The sequence below is a fragment of the Tursiops truncatus genome, chromosome 16, assembly GCF_011762595.2.
Source record: "Tursiops truncatus isolate mTurTru1 chromosome 16, mTurTru1.mat.Y, whole genome shotgun sequence".
Classification (NCBI taxonomy): domain Eukaryota; kingdom Metazoa; phylum Chordata; class Mammalia; order Artiodactyla; family Delphinidae; genus Tursiops; species Tursiops truncatus.
The window spans coordinates 81,523,494-81,544,388 of NC_047049.1; the positions used below are offsets into that span (position 1 = coordinate 81,523,494).

General features: G+C 46.3%; 1 protein-coding gene across 2 annotated transcripts in view; it reads right to left on the reverse strand.

Annotated features, from left to right (window-relative positions):
• GALNT2 (polypeptide N-acetylgalactosaminyltransferase 2) overlaps positions 1-20,895 on the reverse strand; it is a 180,155-nt gene that overhangs the window by 31,733 nt on the left and 127,527 nt on the right. For both annotated transcript variants that reach the window (XM_033842235.2, XM_033842236.2), the window contains exons 4-6: positions 3,807-3,905; positions 3,503-3,570; positions 3,180-3,245 (exon numbers count right to left, since the gene is read on the reverse strand). In XM_033842235.2, coding sequence (XP_033698126.1) covers positions 3,180-3,245; positions 3,503-3,570; positions 3,807-3,905 — 233 coding nt within the window. The remainder of the gene's footprint in view (positions 1-3,179; positions 3,246-3,502; positions 3,571-3,806; positions 3,906-20,895) is intronic.

The following is a 20,895-nucleotide window of genomic DNA, read 5'->3' on the forward strand; positions in this document are numbered from 1 at the left end:
AAGGATAGTCTCTTCAATAAATGGTGTTGGGAAACTGGACACATGCAAAAAAATGAAACTGGACCCCTATCTTACAACACACACAAAAATAAACTCAAAATGGATTAGAGACTTGAACGTTAAGACCTGAAACCATAAAAGTCCTAGAAGAAAATATAGGTAAGCCCCTTGACATCAGTGGTGGCAATAATTTTTTTAATTTGACACCAAAGCAAAGGTAGCAAAAGCAAAAGTAAACAAACGGGATTAAATCAAACTAAAAAGCTTCTGCAGAGCAAAAAAAAGTATTCACAAAATGAAAAGGCAACTATGGAATGGGAGAAAGTATTTACAAATCATATAACTGATAAGGCATTAATATCCAAAATGTATAAAGAACTCATACAACTCAACAGCAAAAACAAAAACAAAAGCAAAATAATCAGATTAAAAATGGGCAGAGGAATTTAAAGACTTTTTTTCCCAAAGAAGACATATAAATGGACAACAGGTCCATGAAAAGGTGCTCAACATCACTAATCATCAGGGGCTTCAAACCAAAACTACAATAAGATATCACCTCACACTTGTCAGAATGGCTGTCATCAAAAGACAAGAGATACCAGGTGTTGGTGACGATGTGGAGAAAGGAGAACCCTTGTGCAATGTTGGTGGGAATGTAAATTGGTGCAGCCACTGTGGAGAACAGTATGGAGGGTCTTCAAAAATTAAAAGTAGGGCTTCCCTGGTGGCACAGTGGTTGAGAGTCCGCCTGCTGATGCAGGGGACACGGGTTCGTGCCCCGGTCCGGGAAGATCCCACACACCGCAGAGCGGCTGGGCCCGTGAGCCATGGCCGCTGAGCCTGCGCGTCCGGAGCCTGTGCTCTGCAGCGGGAGAGGCCACAACAGTGAGAGGCCCACGTACCGCAAAAAAAAAAAACAACCAAAAAACTTAGTGTGGTGATCACTTCACAATATATGCATATATCAAATCATTATGTTGTACATCTCACATAGTGTTATATGTCAATTACATCTCAATAAACTGGAAAAAATAAATTAATCAGGCAGGACAGTGGGAATGGAGGAATAAAAAGCACACAGGACAAATAGAGAACTTGGCCTATGAACACGGTTTTGGCTCCACTACCATTATTAAATAGCTGGATGACCTTGAAAAAGACACTTAACCTCTTTCAGCTTTAATATGTCCATCTGCACAACGAGAAGGACTAGGCTTTCAACCTTCAAAGTACATCAGTATTATTGAAATGCAGATGTCCAGGCCCCACCCCTAGAAAAACAAAAATTTTTATTCAATTGTGGGTTGGGTCAAGGCATGGTCTTCTTTTATTTTTTTAATTATTATTATTATTTTTTTGCGGTACGCGGGCCTCTCACTGTTGTGGCCCCTCCCGTTGTGGAGCACAGTCTCCGGACGCGCAGGCTCAGCGGCCATAGCTCACGGACCCAGCCACTCCGCGGCATATGGGATCCTCCCGGACCGGGGCACGAACCCGTGTCCCCTGCATCGGCAGGCGGACTCTCAACCACTGCGCCACCAGGGAAGCCCCATGGTCTTCTTTTAAGTTCCCCAAGTGATTGTAATGAATAGCCAGGTTAAGAATCGCTGGCACAATTAAATCCCCAACACTAAATGAACCCAAGGCCATGATTTTATGCAACTGATTTTCTCTGTCACCTAGTAGTATTGCTATGAGCATTTGTGTATATGTTTAACTGTTTGGGATACACACACAAGCACACATACATTTGTGTGTGTGCATTTTCTCACTGGACTGTCACATTCCTCACTTGTTCCATATAGTTCTACCATAATCTGGCTTCCCACAGCTGCCTCTCTTCATTCCTTCCCCAAACAAGGCCTCAGTGTGGGTTCTTACCCACAAGAACAGCCTAACGTAAAGCAAATGCAAATTTATATTTAGAAGGACTGCTTCTGATTTCTAAGCAGGTTAGAGCCCCTCTCTGAGAGCTAGCACGTGGTTGTCAGTTACAAAATGCCCACATGAAAGCTAACTTCTTTCTTTTATTCCCTCCTCCCGCCTCATCTTCTTTTTTTCCCCTGTGCCAGCAGACACTTTGGGTTTGAATTCAACAAGTTATCATGCAGTTTCTTTAGGGGCAAATACAATGCAAGATTCTGGTTTAATCTCAGCTTCGGGGGCAGATGTGAGTCCAGCAAACAGCTTGCTTAGGGGAAAGGCTGACCCCATTGTTTATGCATCTTGAACATCTGGATTGATGACCTTAGTTGGTTAAAATATGGTGTTGATGACATCGCCCTAACGGGCTCACCCACTTTACTGGCTGATTAGATTCTTGCTAAGAAAAACTGTATTTCCCGACTCCAGCTGGATTGCACAGGGGACCAGAAGAAAGACAATGTTCGCTGACCAAACGGCACAGCCACCACTCCAAGATCAACAGTCAGCCTCAAACAGCAAAAACGGCACATGTTTTAAAGCTCTGCCATTTTCCTACAGAAAGATTTCTCAGGACCACGGAGGAGCTGAGAATCCAGCCACCAGCTCTGTACCAGCATGGATGCGCTGGATGTTAATTACATCATGAGTCTGGCTTCCTTTCCAGACGCTTCAAAGTAATGCTTTCCTCTCTGGAGCTTCTCTTATAACTACCAATAAAGTGGGCTCGATGAGCCCAGCTCCAGCAAAGACAAGACTGACATCAGGTTTCGAGGCTGGCATTTGCAAAATCCAGTAAGCACGTAACGGCGGTGGGCTTTCCCTTGTTTTTGATAGTTCACCTTGGGCAGGCTGTCAAACTGGAACCCCAGTTATTTTAACAGATGCCTGCAGCATGGAGTCATTAAAGTTCTCAATGCTAAATCTCTGTTTTTCTTCTAAATCCTAGTACTCAAGGGACTGATAAGACTTCGTAGGTTGTGAAAGAAAGAGAGAAGCCAGTTTTCTAAATACATAAATAAAAGCGTAAGTTGAACTATTGCCCTGGTGCGCAAACAATTTCAATTAGTTAAGCTTTCGATATCCTTCCTGGGGTTGCTGGGAGAGGCTCCCAAGAGGCTCTGTTGGAGGAAGGCAGACAAAACATGAGACAGTTCATTGTTCTTGGAGCTGAAACGCTTCTTCACATTATTACTGGGCTCAGGAAAAGTCAGAATTCAACTGTCTTGGTACTGAATTGAGAAAAGTCTTACCTTCTCGCCGATCATTCCTGAGAACCCGCACTTTCTCAATTTTCCCCAAGAGTGCCCCGTCTTCCGCTAGGAAAAGAAAAGAAGCAAAGCTTTTGAACCTCAAGTTAACTAACGGAGGGCTCGGTGGGCAGGGACAGTGATTCTCCATCATCTTCGGGCTGGTGAGCCCCTCGGGGCATCAGAGAGGCACCCTCTTTCTGCGGCCCCTACTTCTGGCCTTTTCTTGAAACTCATGCTTAGCACCCGCAGCCCAGGAAGGCTTGGGTCCAGAGGGCCAGACGGAGGAGGATGCTTGGTGGGGGGGGCAATCGGTCTCTACTTACGGTCATTGCTGTAGTCGTCCACCAAAATGATTTCTTTTATCAGGCGGGGTGGGCTTTTCTTAAGCACGCTGAGGAAAGGCAGAAAGATAAAGCTGCAGGCCTTTCAGGCTATGACTGGGGTGTGCAATTCTCACCCCTTGGCCCCCGCGGGGCTGCACAGTCAGGTGCCCTGTCTGCACCCCCAAAGACAGCCCCAGCCCGGCTGTGCTGGGGATCCGGCCCTCGTTCAGCATCCCTGCCGGGGGACGTCCCCTGCCCGCATAAGCGGCAATGGGTGGCAACAGATGGCAGCCGCTGGCCTCACCTGACCACTGTTCTCAGCAAGGCCGACCTGGCTTCATTGTGAAACGTGATCACCACGCTGGTGGCCGGCAGATCTACCCGCCACTGCTTCCGCTGACACCTGAAGGAGGAGAAAGAGTGACCTGAACGACGAGCCCGGCGCGACCCCGACAGTGTGGGCAGGTGGCCCTGCAGGACGGGCACTCAGGGTGGACCTGTCGTCTGCAGGGGGCCCTGGCCTATTCCGAGATACGGCGACAACGGCACATAAGGACACAGAAAAACACAACCAGAGCAACATTTTAAAAGATGAGAGATTTCAGTGAAAAGTAACATATTGAGAACATCTTTCTAACATGTTGAAAAAAAAAGTGTGTTTCAAAACAGTGAAACCCCATTTAGTCTCACATGCAGATACACCTCTACGGATGTGCTTTTCACAGTTCACAGTGGTTATTTCTGAGCGGTGGAACCAACTGTGCACCGCTGCTCTTTTCTCGTTTCCTACTTTGCCTGCAGCAAGCACGTGAACCGCTGGGATTCTTCCCAAAGTTGCATGTGGTACCTGGCACTACCCCACTGACGGCGCCCCCGATCCTGGAATGCAGGACACACGCCCCTCCCCTCGCCAGACCGCGTCCACACGACGTAGGTGACAGCGGTGCAGGCTGCTGCGAGCGAGGGAAGGATGGGTGGGCACCTGAGCCTGTCGGCTCCCCCTTCCACTTGCAGCAGTACTGAAAGAACCCAGGACCGCTCTGAATAAAGCTGATTCAGGCCTGCAGACTACGGGCAGATCACAACAGGCACTTGTCACGTCTGGTCCCTGCAGACAGACACAAGGCTGCCACGGCCGTAAACAGCTGCTTGAAAACACAGGATGCTATAGCCCTAGGCTGAAGATGCTGAGGCATCACCCACTAGGCGACAGAAAGGACTAGTAAAGGGAGACTGGGCTCTGCAGAACCCATCATTAAGGGACCCTTCAATCCCCTGAAGGCTCCATGAACTTGAAGAACATGCCGGTGTCGAGGTGATGCTCCCATGAGAGAACAAGACCCCTGGGCGGGCTCACAGCTCACGAGGACGTCTGTGAACAGTCAAGTCGTGGCGTGAGTGCATTCAGGGAGTTACCAGGCTGGTGGTACTACTGAAGCCGGGAGGGGGAAGGGGTGGGGCGGACAGCTAGAGTATCTTTGGCCTCTGGAAGCAGTTCTCAACCAGTAATTTTATACCCAAGGTGGAGAAGGTGACGGTCTTGCCTGCAGTAGGGTAGGGAACACCAGCCGGCGCCCAGGACGTGGTCCCTCCAGGCTGCACTCACCATCTGGGGGTCCCTGCACAGGTATCACTTCAGTGGTTTCCACTGGAGAAGCTGGAAAACCTTCCATGGGGCCAATACATTTTCAAGAACTTGTTTTACTCCTTAGCTCTTAATGGAATTGACCACAGCTGTAAGTGATCTGCTCCCAGAATTAAAGGTGTCTATCTTACATGGGATATCAGTAAGAAAAGGAGAAAGATTAAAAAAAAAATCTTTGGTGCTCAGCTGCGCCTCAGAGGAAGACAGTCAACAGACACTGATTTTCCCTCGTGACTGGTAAAACTACTTCAGAGCAAATTTTGAAAATGAACAAGAAAAGCAGCAAAATTAAAAAGCAATTAGGTCAGATCACAAAATGGGCTTCTTTTGTTTATGTCAGTTATGTGGATAGCTGGATTTTAATTAACCACGAGAAAACAACGTAATATACCAGTTGCTGTTGTTTGGGAAAAGAAAGAATTCCGCAGTTACTGTTGTTGATCATTATAGCTCCTGACGGCTAAGTATTTAACGACAAGTAGACTGATAAGGCTGGGTTTTTGTTGTTGTTGTTTTTTAATTTCAAGAATCCGCCAATTGTTAGATTAAGGAAGTAATAAGTAAGACGCTGCAAGGTTCAACTGTAAACAAATTACCAACGAATGTCATTCCCAAGAACCCAATCTTGTAATGCTAATGAAGTAAGAACCCCAGAATGGGACGCCCTCTGCAATCAGGCCCCAACCCACCCAGTGGCGAGGGCTGAGCCGAGCTCGGGCTGGAGAGGCCACGTGAGAATCAAAAGGAGAGAAGGAAGCATTTTTCAGGCTCAAATCCTAGTAAACTCAGCCGATCCAATCAGGTCCTATTCTCGCATTTTCTGTTTCTCTGCAGGAAGCCCCATCTCCAAGCACTTGGAATTCTCAAGGGGCTCTGGAAACATTTTTCAGAACACACAGGGCTGCTGCATTCACATCGTTTTATTAAAATTCCATAACACAGGGCATCAGGCACCTAGTTTTGCTAGGAACTGGCAATGAGGAAATTTCAGAGGTATATCCCATTCCTAAGGTAAAGAGGGATGACAAGTAAAGACTGAGGAGTATCTTATACCCCGTGAGTCTGAGTGTTACAGCTTTAGTATATGAATTCGGATCCTAAGTCCACACACTGTGCCAAGATAAAAGGGGAGGGTGGTATTTGAAGAATTTCTTTAAAAAGAAACAGAATAAATCTTGCATGTAAAGAGCGCTGTCCCTGCCAAGCAGAATTCTCTGCTCCGGAGCTGGGGGAAGAACACCCGCCTGCTATAGAAACCTGCCAGGGGAGCCGGCTGCCGGGGGCACCTTCATCTTGAGCTTCTTTGGGAACTGACAGAAGCTGGGGTTTATCTGGAGTCGGCATCAAGGAGAGTCTGCAGTCAGCTCTGTTCTCCCTCCCGGCTGATGCGGCTGAAGCAGCGTGATGCTGAAGATGGGCTTTGGGTCAAGTTCACTTGGGTTTCCAAGGGTCATTCTGGTAACTCCCTGTCCAGTCAAATGGGGACTTGAAAAAACTGGACACAGTGATTTTTTTTAAATCTCTAATTTAGCTTTACATTTCTCTGAGACTAGATGGCCATCAAAGCTGGATTCTGCATCAGCGGACATCAAGTGCAGGGAGCTCCTGAGCCCTCGGGGTGCAGAACGAACCCGGGGAGGCTTGTCTCTGACGCAGATGCTACACTTGCGGTTGGTCAAGACACTGATGACACAATCAAACACACGTCCTCAGACTGGGAAGCGAGAGGCTCCGTTTAACATGGTGGAAGGCTGCTCCGTGGTGTGGAGAGGGGCACAGAAACACACCCTCTACGCCACGCCCCCAGGGTGCCTCCCCAGCCCCACCCCAGCTCATCCGGCCTGTGGTAGCCTTGGTAACTGAGTGATCCGAGGCACTTCATCCCTGTAAATCTTTTCTTTTTAATATGTTATTCTTTTTTGTTTTAAATTAAAAAAATTTTTTTTGACTGCACTGTGTGGCATGTGGGATGTTAGTTCCCCGAACAGGGATCGAACCCGCGCCCCCCTGCAGTGGAAGCACAGAGTCTTAACCACTGGACCACCGGGGAGGCCTGGCCCTTACAATCTTGGCAGGTTGTTGGGACAATCGAGTAGCGAAGAAGGACTCTGAATACTGGAAAGGTCCCTGTCGTCCTAATGAGGGTTACCACACGCATGTGGCAGCTGTGTGTCAACAGTGCCTGTGGGGGTTACCTAGGCATCTTTCCCACCCCTCTAAGCCAGCAGGGTCCCCAGAGAGCGGGGTGTAGACCCCACGACCCTAAGCATTCAATACCCAGCCCGCGTTCTGACCATGCTCTGGAGTCCCCCGTAGGAGGAAACCTCTGGCAAATGGGGACCCTGAGTGTCAGTCTCCACGGCAGTGACTTCTTACTGCGCAGCCACAGCAGGTCTTCCCACCATGTCTCAGCTTCCCAGGAGACACCTCAAGGGGAGACGCCAGGATCAGTCACGGTTTTTCAAGGTTCCGGTTGCTGTCACATGCATTTCTCTTTGCAAATTATTAAACTGGCATTCTGGATTCATTCAGCCTATGATTTTAGTTTGAGTCTGCCCCTGAGAGAAAATTTAGCTTCGATTTGCTGACAACAAAACAAAGCAAAGCAAAGCATGGGGAAAAAAAATAAACAAGCAAAAAAAATAAAAATGTATTTCCCTAGGTTCACAAAGCTAAGGATCAAGTCTTGGGTCGTGATCAACTCAGTGTGGTAACGAATGTCCTGTGGCCTGTTTTTCCCAGGTCGTCACCCCCATCATCGTGGTTACGTGTGCAAGATATTTCAAACATAAAACCTAGAAGATGGGGCTTCCCTGGTGGCACAGTGGTTGAGAGTCCGCCTGCCGATGCAGGGGACACGGGTTCGTGCCCCGGTCCGGGAGGATCCCACATGCCGCAGAGCGGCTGGGCCCGTGAGCCATGGCCGCTGAGCCTGCGCGTCCGGAGCCTGTGCTCCGCGACGGGAGAGGCCACAACAGTGAGAGGCCCGCGTACCGCAAAAAAAACAAAACAAAACAAAACAAAAAAACCTACAAGATGTTATACAAGTGCCCATGCACCCTCCACTCAGCGTTTTCAAATCTTAATATTTTGCAACCTTGGCATTTGATGTAGATTTTTCTCTCAGCATGTTTCAAAGTTTTATTTTACTGTTACTGAGAGTGCCACAAAGAACTGGTTTTTTTTCTGGCTGCACTGGGTCTTCATTGCGGCACGTGGGGCTCTTCATTGCGGTCTTCTCTCCAGTTGAGGCGCACGCGTGGGCTCAGTAGTCATGGCACGTGGGCTCAGATGCCCTGCGGCATGTGGGATCTTCGTTCCCTGACTAGGGATCGAACCCGTGCCCCCTTCATTGGAAGGCAGATTCTTAACCACTGGACCGCCAGGGAAGTCCCTGATTCAGATTTTAAAATGAAACAAAACCTGACATGTAATAGTTGTAGGCCTGGGATGTCCTTCCCACCTCAAATCCCATCTTCACCAGCGGTAACCACTACCCTAAATTTGGTAAATCAGTATTCCTATGTATGTCTTCAACGAACTACATGTGTACATCTTCACAAATAACACAGAGCCGTGTTCTGCATATATTCAAAACGTGTATGGGTGACAATGCACTGTGCTTTGCTTCTCCGCCTTTGGGAAGGTACCTGTCTTGACATGCACGGCTCTGTTTCATTCACACCCACTGCTGCACAGCTGCCCCTTGTAGGAACACACCACATCCAATCCCTTTCTGCTGATGGCCAGTTTCCCTCTGTTAGGAATAACGCAGCCATGGACACTGTCTTTTACATATGTGAGAAGGTTTCTCTGCATCATTTGCCCACAGGGAGGACTACTAGATTTACTGGCTTCAGCAAGCTGATCTCCAAAGGCTGTTCCCAGCTTCATCTCATCCACAAGGGTTCACACGGCTCCATATTCTAACCATCTCTTGATAGCATCAGATTTTTACATTTTGCCCACCAGGTTGGTATGAAACAGCCTCTTATTATTCTAATTTTCATTTCCCTGATTACTAGCGAGGGCACACATCTTTTCATATGTTTATGAGATGATTAGATAGTTTCTTCTGTTAACTGCCTGCTCATACCCTTGTCCACTTTCTGTTAGGTTTTTACATCATTATTATTGTTATTATTTTAATAAATTTATTTATTTATTTTTTTGGCTGTGTTGGGTCTTCATTTCTGTGCGAGGGCTTTCTCTAGTTGAGGCGGGCGGGGGCCACTCTTCATCGCGGTGCGCGGGCCTCACTATCGTGGCCTCTCTTGTTGCAGAGCACAGGCTCCAGACGCACAGGCTCAGTAGTTGTGGCTCACGGGCCCAGTTGCTCCGCGGCATGTGGGATCCTCCCAGACCAGGGCTGAAACCCGTGTCTCCTGCATTGGCAGGCAAACTCTCAACCACTGCGCCACCAGGGAAGCCCCATCATTATTTGATGATAGGAATTTATATATTCTGGATAGTATCCTTTGTCAGCCATATGCACTGCAAAAATCTTCAAGTCTGTGGCAGACCCTGTAATTCTGTCTAAGATGTCTTCTGTCAAACATATTTTTAAATTTTGGTTTCTCAAACTGTGGCCCTGGGGTAATGTTCAGAAAAAGGGTTTCTAACCTAAGGTCTCTAATATAATTTAGTAGATTTTCTTCCAAATATTTTAACTTTTACAAATGCTTTTAACATTGAGGTTACCCATCTACCTGCCTAGACATATTTTTATGAATGGTATGACTAAGTAATCTCATTTTTTCCCATATGGCTAGCCTGTTGTCCCAGTGTCGTTTAACCGTTTGCTACGTCATTGCCGACTTGTGCTGTCACTGCTGTCACACCACATTTTATGTGTGTACGCTGACCCCTGGTCCCCTCCTGCTCTGTGCGTCTCTCTGTACTCGTCCCCCACTGCTGCCTGGCTGTGGCTCTGAAGTAGACCTTCACATCTGATGGGTAAGCTGATCCCCATGCGGTGTTCCTCAAGACTTCACGGGCTATTTGTGGCCATCTGCTTTTCCTTATGAATTTAAGGATCAGGTCTTTAAGCACTGTATGATACTGCCCTCAATCTATAGATTAATTTGAAGGGAATTATTATAATCATTTCTTTATAATATTGTTTTTTCAACGTCCTTCAGTTGTGTTTTGTGATTATCTAATTTTCTCCATAAAAGCCTTACACATCTTGTGCTGCATTTGCTCTTAAGGGCCTCACAGCCCTGTTGCTACAGTGCACGCGGTCTCTCCTCTTACATTTGCTCACAGGCTACTGCTGGCCCTGGCTTGTGGCTGTGGACCCTGCACTCAGCGACCTCACTGAGCTCTCTTAGTTCTGAGAATGTGTAGGTTCTCTTGGATTTTTCCATTCATCAGTTCATCCACATTTTGTCCTTTGCTTTACGCTTCTACGTCTGCGGTTCTTGTCTTAATAAGGCACCGCTCATGGCGTGCAACACAACATGCAATAAAAAAGGTGGTAGAGAGCACCCTTGCCCTGGTCCCATCTTCAAGGTGAATGCAATTAGATTTTCATGAAGTGTAATGTTTGCCACAGATGTTTTACAGACACCTTTAATCAGGTTAAGGAAATTCCCTTACAAGTGCTAAATTTTATGATTTTTTTTCCCCTTGCATCTCTTAGGGGGATCATATAGCTTTTCTCCTTTAATCCGTTGAGAAAGAATACTATATTAATACATCTCCTGCTGTTCTGTCATTCTTGCATTCCTAAAATAAACTCTACTTGGCTATGGCTTTTTTTTAAAACAAATAGAGCTCTGTTAGATATGCTAGTATTTGGCTTTGAATTTTTTCAATCTATAACCATAACAGTCATTGATCTACAATTTTCTGTTCTTCTACTTTCTCTTTCCAGTTTCACAGCAAGGCACTCCTGTTCTCAAGAAGCAAACGGGGCAGCTCTCCCTCTTTTCCTACAAATTCTCTAAAACAGTCTGTGCTCTATGCAAACCCACTTGAGCCTTGTGAACCCGGGAAGGCAAAGCTTTTATCGCTGAAAATGTCTTTCATGGATTGTATGTCTTCATAGTTTTCTATTTCTTGAATGACTCTGGTAATTTTCATGTTCCTAGAAAATTAAGCATTCCATATAAGTTTTTAAGTGTATTATATTTGCATAAAAGTATGCTTACAATTTTCTTACGATCCTTACAAACTCTACCTATAGTTACATTTGCTCTTTTATTCCTGATATTATTTATAGTTAATTAATTAATTAATTTTTGGCTGCGTTGGGTCTTCATTGCTGCGCGTGGGCTTTCTCTAGTTGGGGCGAGCAGGGGCTGCTCTTCGTTGTGGTGCGCGGGCTTCTCATTGCGGTGGCTTCTCTTGTTGCCAAGCACGGGCTCCAGGCGTGTGGGCTTCAGTAGTTGTGGCACGTGGGCTCAGCAGTTGTGGCTCACGGGCTCTAGAGTGCAGGCTCAGTAGTTGTGGCACACGGGCTTAGATGCTCTGCGGCACGTGGGATCTTCCCACACCAGGGATCGAACCTGTGTCCCCTGCATCGGCAGGCAGATTCTTAACCACTGAGCCACCACGGAAGCCTTCCTGATATTTTTTAATTGTAGTTTTTATTTTTATCAGTATTCTTAGAGATTTCTAATTTTTGAAAATCAAGCTTTATATTATCCTCTTATTGTTTCTTATTTTTCTAGTTCATTAATTTTTTCTTTTTCCTTCATTACGTCCTTCCTTCTATTTTGAGGTTTACCCTGGTTTTTTGTTTTTCTTTGTAACTTCTTGATTCACAGAGCTGCCCTACGGCTTTAAATCCAACTGAATTCAATCACTGGAGAAACAAAGGCAGTTCTGTACTCAACAGAGAGGAAGGTAGGGTGAACCGGGGAGAGGTGCCAGTAGGTGTAATGAGTAGCTTTAACTCTGGGACAGAGCGACGTGGCACCTGCCTCTACCCTGCACCAAGGTACACACGTAGGGCGGTGCCTGGGGAGATGGACAGCAAACAGAGCTCTGGGCTGCTCTGACCTCGGTCTCTCCAGCAGACCCAGCACCTGAAAAGGTGCCAGTCTCCACGTGTACCCTCAGTCCAGGTGAGACAAACCAAAAGGGCTCGTGTGGGGGTCAAGCTCAGACGGTGGGGCCAGGAGGGTTCAAAAGCCAAAAGAGGGCTTCCCGGGTTGCGCAGTGGTTAGGAATCCGCCTGCCAGTGCAGGGTACATGGGCGTGGGCCCTGGTCCAGGAAGATCCTGCATGCCGCGGAGCAACTAAGCCTGTGCGCCACAACTACCGAGCCTGCGCTCTAGAGCCCACGAGCCACAACTACTGAGCCCGTGTGCCACAACTATTGAGCCCTCACGCCTAGAGCCCGTGCTCCACAACAAGAGAAGCCACCGCAATGAGAAGCCCGAGCACCGCCACAAAGAGTAGCCCCTGCTCGCCACAACTAGAGAAAGCCCACGTGCAGCAACTAAGACCCAACGCAGCCAAAAATAAATAAATTAAATAAATTAAAAAAAAAGTAAAGAACCGATCAAAGCAGACTGTCACTTCTCAGGCTCTCTGCCCCCTGCTTGTACATGGAGGTGTGTGTGTAGGGGTGTTACCACACAGGGACCCTGGGATGCAGGCTCTGAGCAGCAGGTGACCCAGATGAGGCCCCGAATGCACCTTTTGCTCCCTTGCCCTCACCCCCAGGGAATGCTGACATGATTTCCTTTTCAAAGGAAGAAAGGGGCAGGTCTGCTGTTTGAGTGACTGTGCCCTGGTAGCCGGACACAGCTGTCCCCACAGGAGGTGGAGCTTCCCATACAAGCTGTGGAGCCAACCATGGGCTGGGCAGACTCCTCAGCAGGGAACGCCCTGCTTTGCCAGCTGCCCTGGCATGGACTCACGGTCACCACAAAGCTCGGACAGTTGGTGAGTGCCAGACTCTCCCAACAGCATGTTATTAACATGCAGATGCCTGGGCTCTGCCCACGTCAGTAGGTCTGGGTGATGCCTGGGGAGCTGAGCTTTAGAAGCTCCCTCTGTGTTGCACCCCTCAAGCCCTCCCACCTAGAGAGTCGGGCCTAAGGCCTTTGAATAAGGCCCCAGCGCTCAGGGCCCTTTGGAAGGAGACCAAGTCATAGCTGGAGGCTGGATTCACAGCAACGGGCCGTGCACCTGAACCTGGCCACCCCTCTCTGCTCTTCCGAGCAGGAAGAATCCTCAGAGCCTCGACCTCAGGTACCTCTGCTCCGACCACAAGGAAAACAAGGGGTCGGTTTCACACTGCCATCTCCATGGGACGCTTGCTCTGGAGGGTCTGGGGAGGATGGGCGGGCCGGGGGATAAAATGGGAGTTGGAAATGGAATTAAAATTGAAACAAAGCAGGAAGGAAAAAAAAGAAGGCTAGCAGCTCTTGTATAATGTTCATTTAATTAAAATACACTCTTAATAATCCTTCAAACAGTGATGATGACATAATATTCCACCTAATCAACTAATTTCTGATCAGTCCTAATAGCTAAAGAGCTTATTCTACAGAGGTCTTTTAAAATGGAAGAGAACCAAATCCTAAGATATTTTAAAACCTCTGCAGGACCCATCTGAAATTAAGCTTCTCAAAAACCCAGTTGTCAGGAGACTTCAGCAAGCCCCAGGAATCACGGCAGGTCTGTCTCACTCTGAAATTCTCGGTCTGAAGTCGCGTTCTGGTGCCCTGTGCTGTGTCTGACACAGGAGTGTCTTCTTAAACCAAGGACCTACCCTTCCCGAGACACCAGAAACGGGAGCCTGTCGTATTTACTGCTCTCCCTTTGAAGTCCTCCGATCCCCTGGAAAAGCCAAGGGCTCCAGAGGCTGAAAGGACAGCGGCCAGTCCCGAGCACGGGCTCATTGCTGCGCAGTCACTGCAGCACCAGCCATGGAAAACACACACCACCCTGAACACACAGGGTCCTCCCCTCGCCCCGAGGGGGCGGACGTCAGGTTTCCACTTGCTGCTTTCAGCCAGCACCTTTTGGTGAAAGAGAGATGTTTTCTCCTGCAACAAGCATCACCTGCCCTTTTGCCTCCAGTTTTACAGACACTAAATTTTAACTGAAAACTTTTTCAAGAGTCAAGGGCTATTGAAAGTTGTGAAAATAACAGCCGTGGATGAGGCCATCTGAACTTCCTAATCCCTCCAAGCTCACTTCAGGCAGGACCCCCGGCTCACCGCCGGGGGTAGGGTCAGTGCAGAGAGAGGCCACCCAGCGCTTGAGCCTCTCATCCCTCCTGATGCCGACGCCGGGAGCCGCCCTCTCGGGATGATGAGAGCCGCGGGTCCCTGCCCCCACCCCCAGACTCGGGGTGTCTCTCGGAGCCTCAGTCTCCCTTCCGGACCGCGCACTGGGGTTTCCAAGCTGCTCTGTGCACTGCTGTGAAGAGACGTGCTCCCTGCTGTCTCAACAGAGCCCCTCTGGGACTCAGTCAGGGGCTTTCTTCTCTGCCCTGCGTCTTTCTCTTTCAGTCCTCCCTGCAAACCCGAGTCAAATAACTGACTTTGTGTGGCCACTTAGCAGTGGTTCTGACTTTTAAGGATGCCGACATACTGCCAAGGATGATGCTTCTGGGTACTTTTCAAAGACAGTTAACTGCACTATGTTGCTGTTTTTTTAATAATAAATTTATTTTATTTTTATTTATTTTTGGCTGTGTTGGGTCTTTGTTGCTGCGTACGGGCTTCCTCTAGTTGCGGTGATCAGGGGCTACTCTTCGTTGCAGTGCGTGGGCTTCTCATGGCGGTGGCTTCTCTTGTTGCGGAGCACAGGCTCTAGGCACACGGGCTTCAGTAGTTGTGGCACGTGGGCTCACTAGCTGTGGCACACGGGCTTAGTTGCTCTGCGGCATGTGGGACTTCCCAGACCAGGGCTCGAACCTGTGTTCCCTGCATTGGCAGGGGGATTCTTAACCACTGGGCCACCAGGGAAGCCCCTGCTCTATGTTTTTGCTTGTTGTACAAAGATCAACTTTTCACTTAATGACACTGTTATTGGTAATCAAAGGTTGCATTGGACCCATTTCCTCACAAGGACGAAAGGCAAACAGATCATCCTGTCACTGGATAAGTATTGATACAGGATGTAAACTGGAAGCAAAAGAGTCACTACTTTAACTCCCCTCCTTGGCCCCAGCCTATCAGGGTTCCATAGAAAGAAACAAACAAACACCCAGCACTTGACTTGGCATGGCATGATCTCATCCACTCCAACAAAAGCCAGGATGATGTTTGGTTCCTTTAGACTTTGCTCATGTCAAGTGTAACTGCATCCTTTTGGACTATCAGGAAAAAAAAAATTAACTTCTAGTTAATGACAGAATGATAAGGTTATTTGATAAACGCTCCCCGACACTGACAGTTACCGATGTATGTTCGGTGCTTCTGACTCTGTAACATCGTGGAATTTCTTCTGTACACACCTGAAGAAGAGTACACCTATCTTGGCAACACAAAAATCATTCCCCTCTCGGTCCTTTCTTACAGATGTTTTCGGTGAATTGCAGAGCCCCAGAGGCAAGTCCTGCTTGGCCAAAGACAAACTCCTTTCCCTAGACCCTGTCATGGTCACAAATAACCATGACTTAGTTCTGGCCAATGAACAGTAACAGAAAGTCTGCAGGGGGCGTCCAGAAAAGATGGATTTTGCTGATAAAAGCAGAGAGTCTCTAAAGAAAACGCCATTTCTGACCCCCTTGCTTCCTGCCTTGAAAGTGACCATGATGCATGGAGCTATGGCAGCCTTCTTGCAACCACACGAGGCAAAAAGGATGAGGCAGAGAACCCAAAATGCGGAAGAGGATGGTAAGGGAATCAGAAAGAGTTCCCAGCCCAGTTGAAGCAGCCTTAGAGGACGACCTCCAGACTCCATGTTAAACAATTTAATGTCTTTTTTGCTTTAAGTATCCTAACTGATAGAATAAAATAAACGAACAAAATCAGAATGGCTTCAGGCTTCTCAGTGACAGAACTAAACAGAAAACAGTGGAACAATGTATACAGAGTTTCAAAGGAAAAACAGACCCGCCGCAACAATTCTATGCGCTGTGAATTTACCATTCTCGTATGAAGGGAATGGAAAGTAGTTCTCAGGTAAGCAAGCCAGGAAAGTGTTTCAATTATCTGAGCCATCTGAAAAACCACGTGAAGATCTACTCTCAAAATAAATAACTAAATAAACCAACCCAAGAACTCAACTTATGACATGAAATGTTAGGATGCATTAAAACTACTTCAGCAGTATAGCCTAGTAGATGTGTGTAAATATGTTTATACAAATGAAAAATTTCTTAAAAGAAGATACTTATATAAAATATAATTTTGTTAAATAATTACATAAAATATAATTTTAACAATAAACAGTATCTAACTCCAGATAAATCAATAAAACCAGAAAGTGGGTGGGAGAAAGTATAAACATATTCATTCTTCACCTTAAAATATATATTGTTTTATTCTTGGTATTTATTCTTAGCATTAAACCAACATTTCTCTAATTTTCAATGTTTTTGTTGAATTTTTGTAAACACGAAAAATTGCAACTAGTTGAATTAAATGTAGAAAACAAACTTTCTTAACCCCTGGAGAAAAAAAAAACTAACAAAACTAAGGACCAACAAAGTAGAACACATTTTACATTAAGATAAGAATGAAAATGGTAGAAAAAGCAAGGAAGCAGGAAGAAGTAGAATGACATAAAAAAATTAAAGACCAAACACGAAAATAGTTTTGTCCTATTAAACTTCAGACTGTCACGTTGATCTAAAAATAAAAATACACCACTAGGTTGCTTACAAGAGGCAAACCTAAATCAAAATGACACCCAAAAAATGAAACTCATAGAAGACAAAAACGGGACTTCCCTGGTGGTCCAGCGACTAAGACTCTGTGCTCCCAATGCAGGGGCGCGGGTTCGATCCCTGGTCAGGGAACTAAGATCCCGCATGCTGTGCGGTGTGGAAAAAAAAATTTTTTTAAAAAAGTAAAACATATAGAGAAAAGGAAAACACTAGATGCAATGCCAGAGAGTCATTCTATGCTAATAAGGGTACACAATATAATTTCTATTCCCCAAATCACTGTATTCAAACATATCCAGCTAACACTCAGAAATAAGCAGGTGTCACAAAATTGCAGCAGGTACTTCAAACTCTCCTGTCAAGTGGATGGTAATAAGAATCAAGAGGTTTTGAATGCAGTTAATCAGGTTGGTTTAATGCGTAGATTCTGAATTTCTGAAACAATGACAGACACTACTGGCCTTTAAAAAAGAACACCCATCAAATATCGATTGACCCAGGGACAACAAGAGAAGCCACCGCAATGAGAAGCCCGTGCACCACAACAGAGTAGCCCCTGCTCGCCGCAACTAGAGAGAGCCCGCGTGCAGCAAACGGAAGACCCAACGCAGCCAAAAATAAATTAATTAAAAAGAAAGCTAGATTTAAAATGTTCCCTATGTAGTACTGAGTGAAAAAAGCAGGCTGCCCAACAGCAACTGCAGTATCGTGTTGTTTATATAAAACGACATGCATCTAACTACTGGAGGATACAGGAGACAGTTCAGGAAGGATCTACTCTCTTAGCAATTTTCAAATATACCGCATGGCAGTGTTAACTACATCACATCCCCAGAAATTGTTTATCTTATAAATGGAAGTTTGTACCTTGTGATCACCTTTATCCAATTCCTCCGCCTTCTACCCCTGCCTCTGGTAACCAAATCTGATCTCTTTTTCTATGAGTTTTTTTTTTTAAGAGTCCACATATAAGTGAGATCATACAATATTTGTTTTTCTCTGTCTGAATTATGTCACTTAGCATGATGCCCTCAAGGTCCATCCATGTAGTCACAAATAGCAGATTTCTTTCTTTTTACGGCTGAACATCCCATATTGTGTGTGTGTGTGTGTGTGTGTGTGTGTGTGTGTGTGTGTGTGAGTGTAACGCTTTCTTTATCCTTTCATCCATCAATGGACATTTAGGTTGCTTCCATGTCTTGGCTATTATAAATATGCTGCAATGAACACGGGGGTTCAGATTATCTCTTTGAGACAGTGATTTCGTTGCCTTCGGATGTATACGCAGGAGTGGAATTGCTGGGTTCTATGGTAGTTCCATTTTTAATTTTTGGAGAGAACTCCATGCATTTTTCAGAGTGGCTGCACCAGTCTACATTCCCACCAACAGTGCACAAGGGTTCCCTTTTCTCCGCAAACTCACCAATACTTGTTATCTCTGGTCTTTTCGATGAAAGCCAATCTGAGGTGTGAGGTATCTCATTGTGGTTTTGATTTGCATTTCCCTGATGATTAGTGATGTTGAGCACCTTTTCATGTACCTGTTGGTCATCTGTACGTCTTCATCGGAAAGATGTCTATTCAGGTCCTTTGCCCTTTTTTTTTTGCGGTGTGTGGGCCTCTCACTGTTGTGGAGTCTCCCGCTGCGGAGCACAGGCTCCAGACGCGCAGGCTCAGGGGCCATGGCTCACGGGCCCAGCCGCTCCGCAGCATGTGGGATCTTCCCGGACCGGGGGCACGAACCTGTGTCCCCTGCATCGGCAGGCGGACTCTCAACCACTGCGCCACCAGGGAAGCCCCTCCGCCCATTTTTTAATACGATTATTATTATTTTTTTTTTTTGCGATTGAGTTACATGAGTTCTTTGTATGTTTTGGGTATTAACCCCTTATCAGACACATGATTTGCAAATATTTCCTGTCGGTTGTTCTTTCATTTTGCTGGTTGTTCCTTTTGCTGTGCTCACCACCTGTTTATTATTGGACCCTCGACCTTGACCTGCACACTCCGTGACCTCCATCCTTATTTTCTCTTTATTGCATTTAACGTTGTCTTATTCCATATAATTTGATCATCTATTTTATTCTCTTCTACTTTCACTCCCTCACTGTAAGCTCTATAAAGGCAGAGATTTTTTTATCAGTTTTGTTCATTGTTGTTTCCCCAGTGACCAGAAAAATACCTGTCACACGGCAAGCGCTCAAATCCTTGCAGAATGAATAAAGGAACGCAAGAATCAAAAGAAACCAACACTGAATAACAGAAAATTTTGAATCCAAGTGCGATATTCCTATTGGGATATTTCCTTTTTTAACAGACTGAATTTCCAAAGACATGAATTTTCTCTCTTCTCTCATCACCGTCAGATGGAGGAAATCATGGTTGATCCAATATAGTTAAGATGAGTGTTGACGGTGGTGGGACTGGCATATATATACTCATAATGTACAAAACAGATAACTAATAAGAACCTGCTGTATAAAAAATAAAAAAAAGATGAGTGTTATTTTAAGTCTGTACTTTTAATTTTACAGATTGAAAAGGGGATCTGGGTTCTTGCAGATTCCATCACTAGCACTTACCACCTCAGAGTACGTGTGGACGGGTCAGTTCCACGAGTGAGCAGGCAGACGTTCTGGGGTAAGAGTGTGGCTACGTCCACTGACAACACTGCTGCTGTCAAGCTCAAAAGAAAAGTTAAAAGGAATCCCTGAGGTCACACTGTCTCAGAAACGGTGAAATGGGGGCCTAAATGACTGACGAGGTTGAAACACATTTTATACTGCTTTGGCTATTTCCTAAAATATACAAAAGATTTTTTTTTTTAATGGTTCCATGGTGATGGTGAAGCAACTCATTTAAAAGTGTGGCTCAAACAGGATGGTTTGCTCAGACCCACAGAACAAAGCAATACTCTGCTGACCCCATTTGAATTGCTTTGATTTCTTGTGAAATAGGTAGGATTGCCGTTTCAAAGGTGTTTCTCCAACTGCTTTTGGTCAATAATGAAACCCTCCAATTCGCGCTGCAGTGAGAAGACCCAGGTGCCCCTCAGTGTAACAGGTGTCACACGCGGGAGGCTGAATGTCTGCTCTCCACGCCACCTACACGTCGGGAGCAAAGCTCAACAGAATAACGGTTCACTCTCTACTCAAAGCCGATTTCACAAACTCACATGCCACTAGGCACATACAACAACAATACAATTACATCCTAGATTTGTGTCGTTATTGGCAGTTTATGAAGTCCTTTCATAGACATCTGAGCCTAAGAACAATGTGTAAGATGGGCAGGGCAGGCATTGTTTCGTAGATCACAAGTCCAGGGTTTAGAGAGATTACTTCCACCTTCTGGGAAGTGGTGGGAGTCTGGGAGTAAGCGGTAGAGCCATTGACAAAAGCTACCCTTCCCAACTTCAAGTCCACTGCTATTTCGATGCACTCTCATTTGGAACAGACACTGCGGCTCAGGGCAAAATTTATGACCTGTGAACTTCATACTGAATTTAGTTCCAAATAAAATACTCACTTTTTTTCTTGCTCTCAGTGATAGTCAAGTTCCTTGCTGTAGACCAACCTACCTGCTGAAAGCAACTAGAAATTTTTGATGAAACACACCAGAACATCTATTTGAAGGCACTGGAGTTTATTTAACAAGGCAGCCTGGGGCTGTAGGGCCAGGTGCCAGGAAGGAACAGGAGCCCTAAGAATGAGTCAGGCGCTCTCTGACCCTCCTCCCCCAAGCAGTGTGGAGCCCAGAGGCTGAACCAGCCCGGAGAAACGATGGCTTTGCAGGTGGCGGCCACGCCGGGCTCCTGCCAGAGGCATGGGGCTGGGGGTCAGGGCGCCGAGGAAGAGGGCCTCTGATAAACAGCCCAGACTTCCAGGGAGGATCCCAAAGGGCTGCTGCCCAGCAGCACAGAGATCTGGACGCTCACCAGCTCTC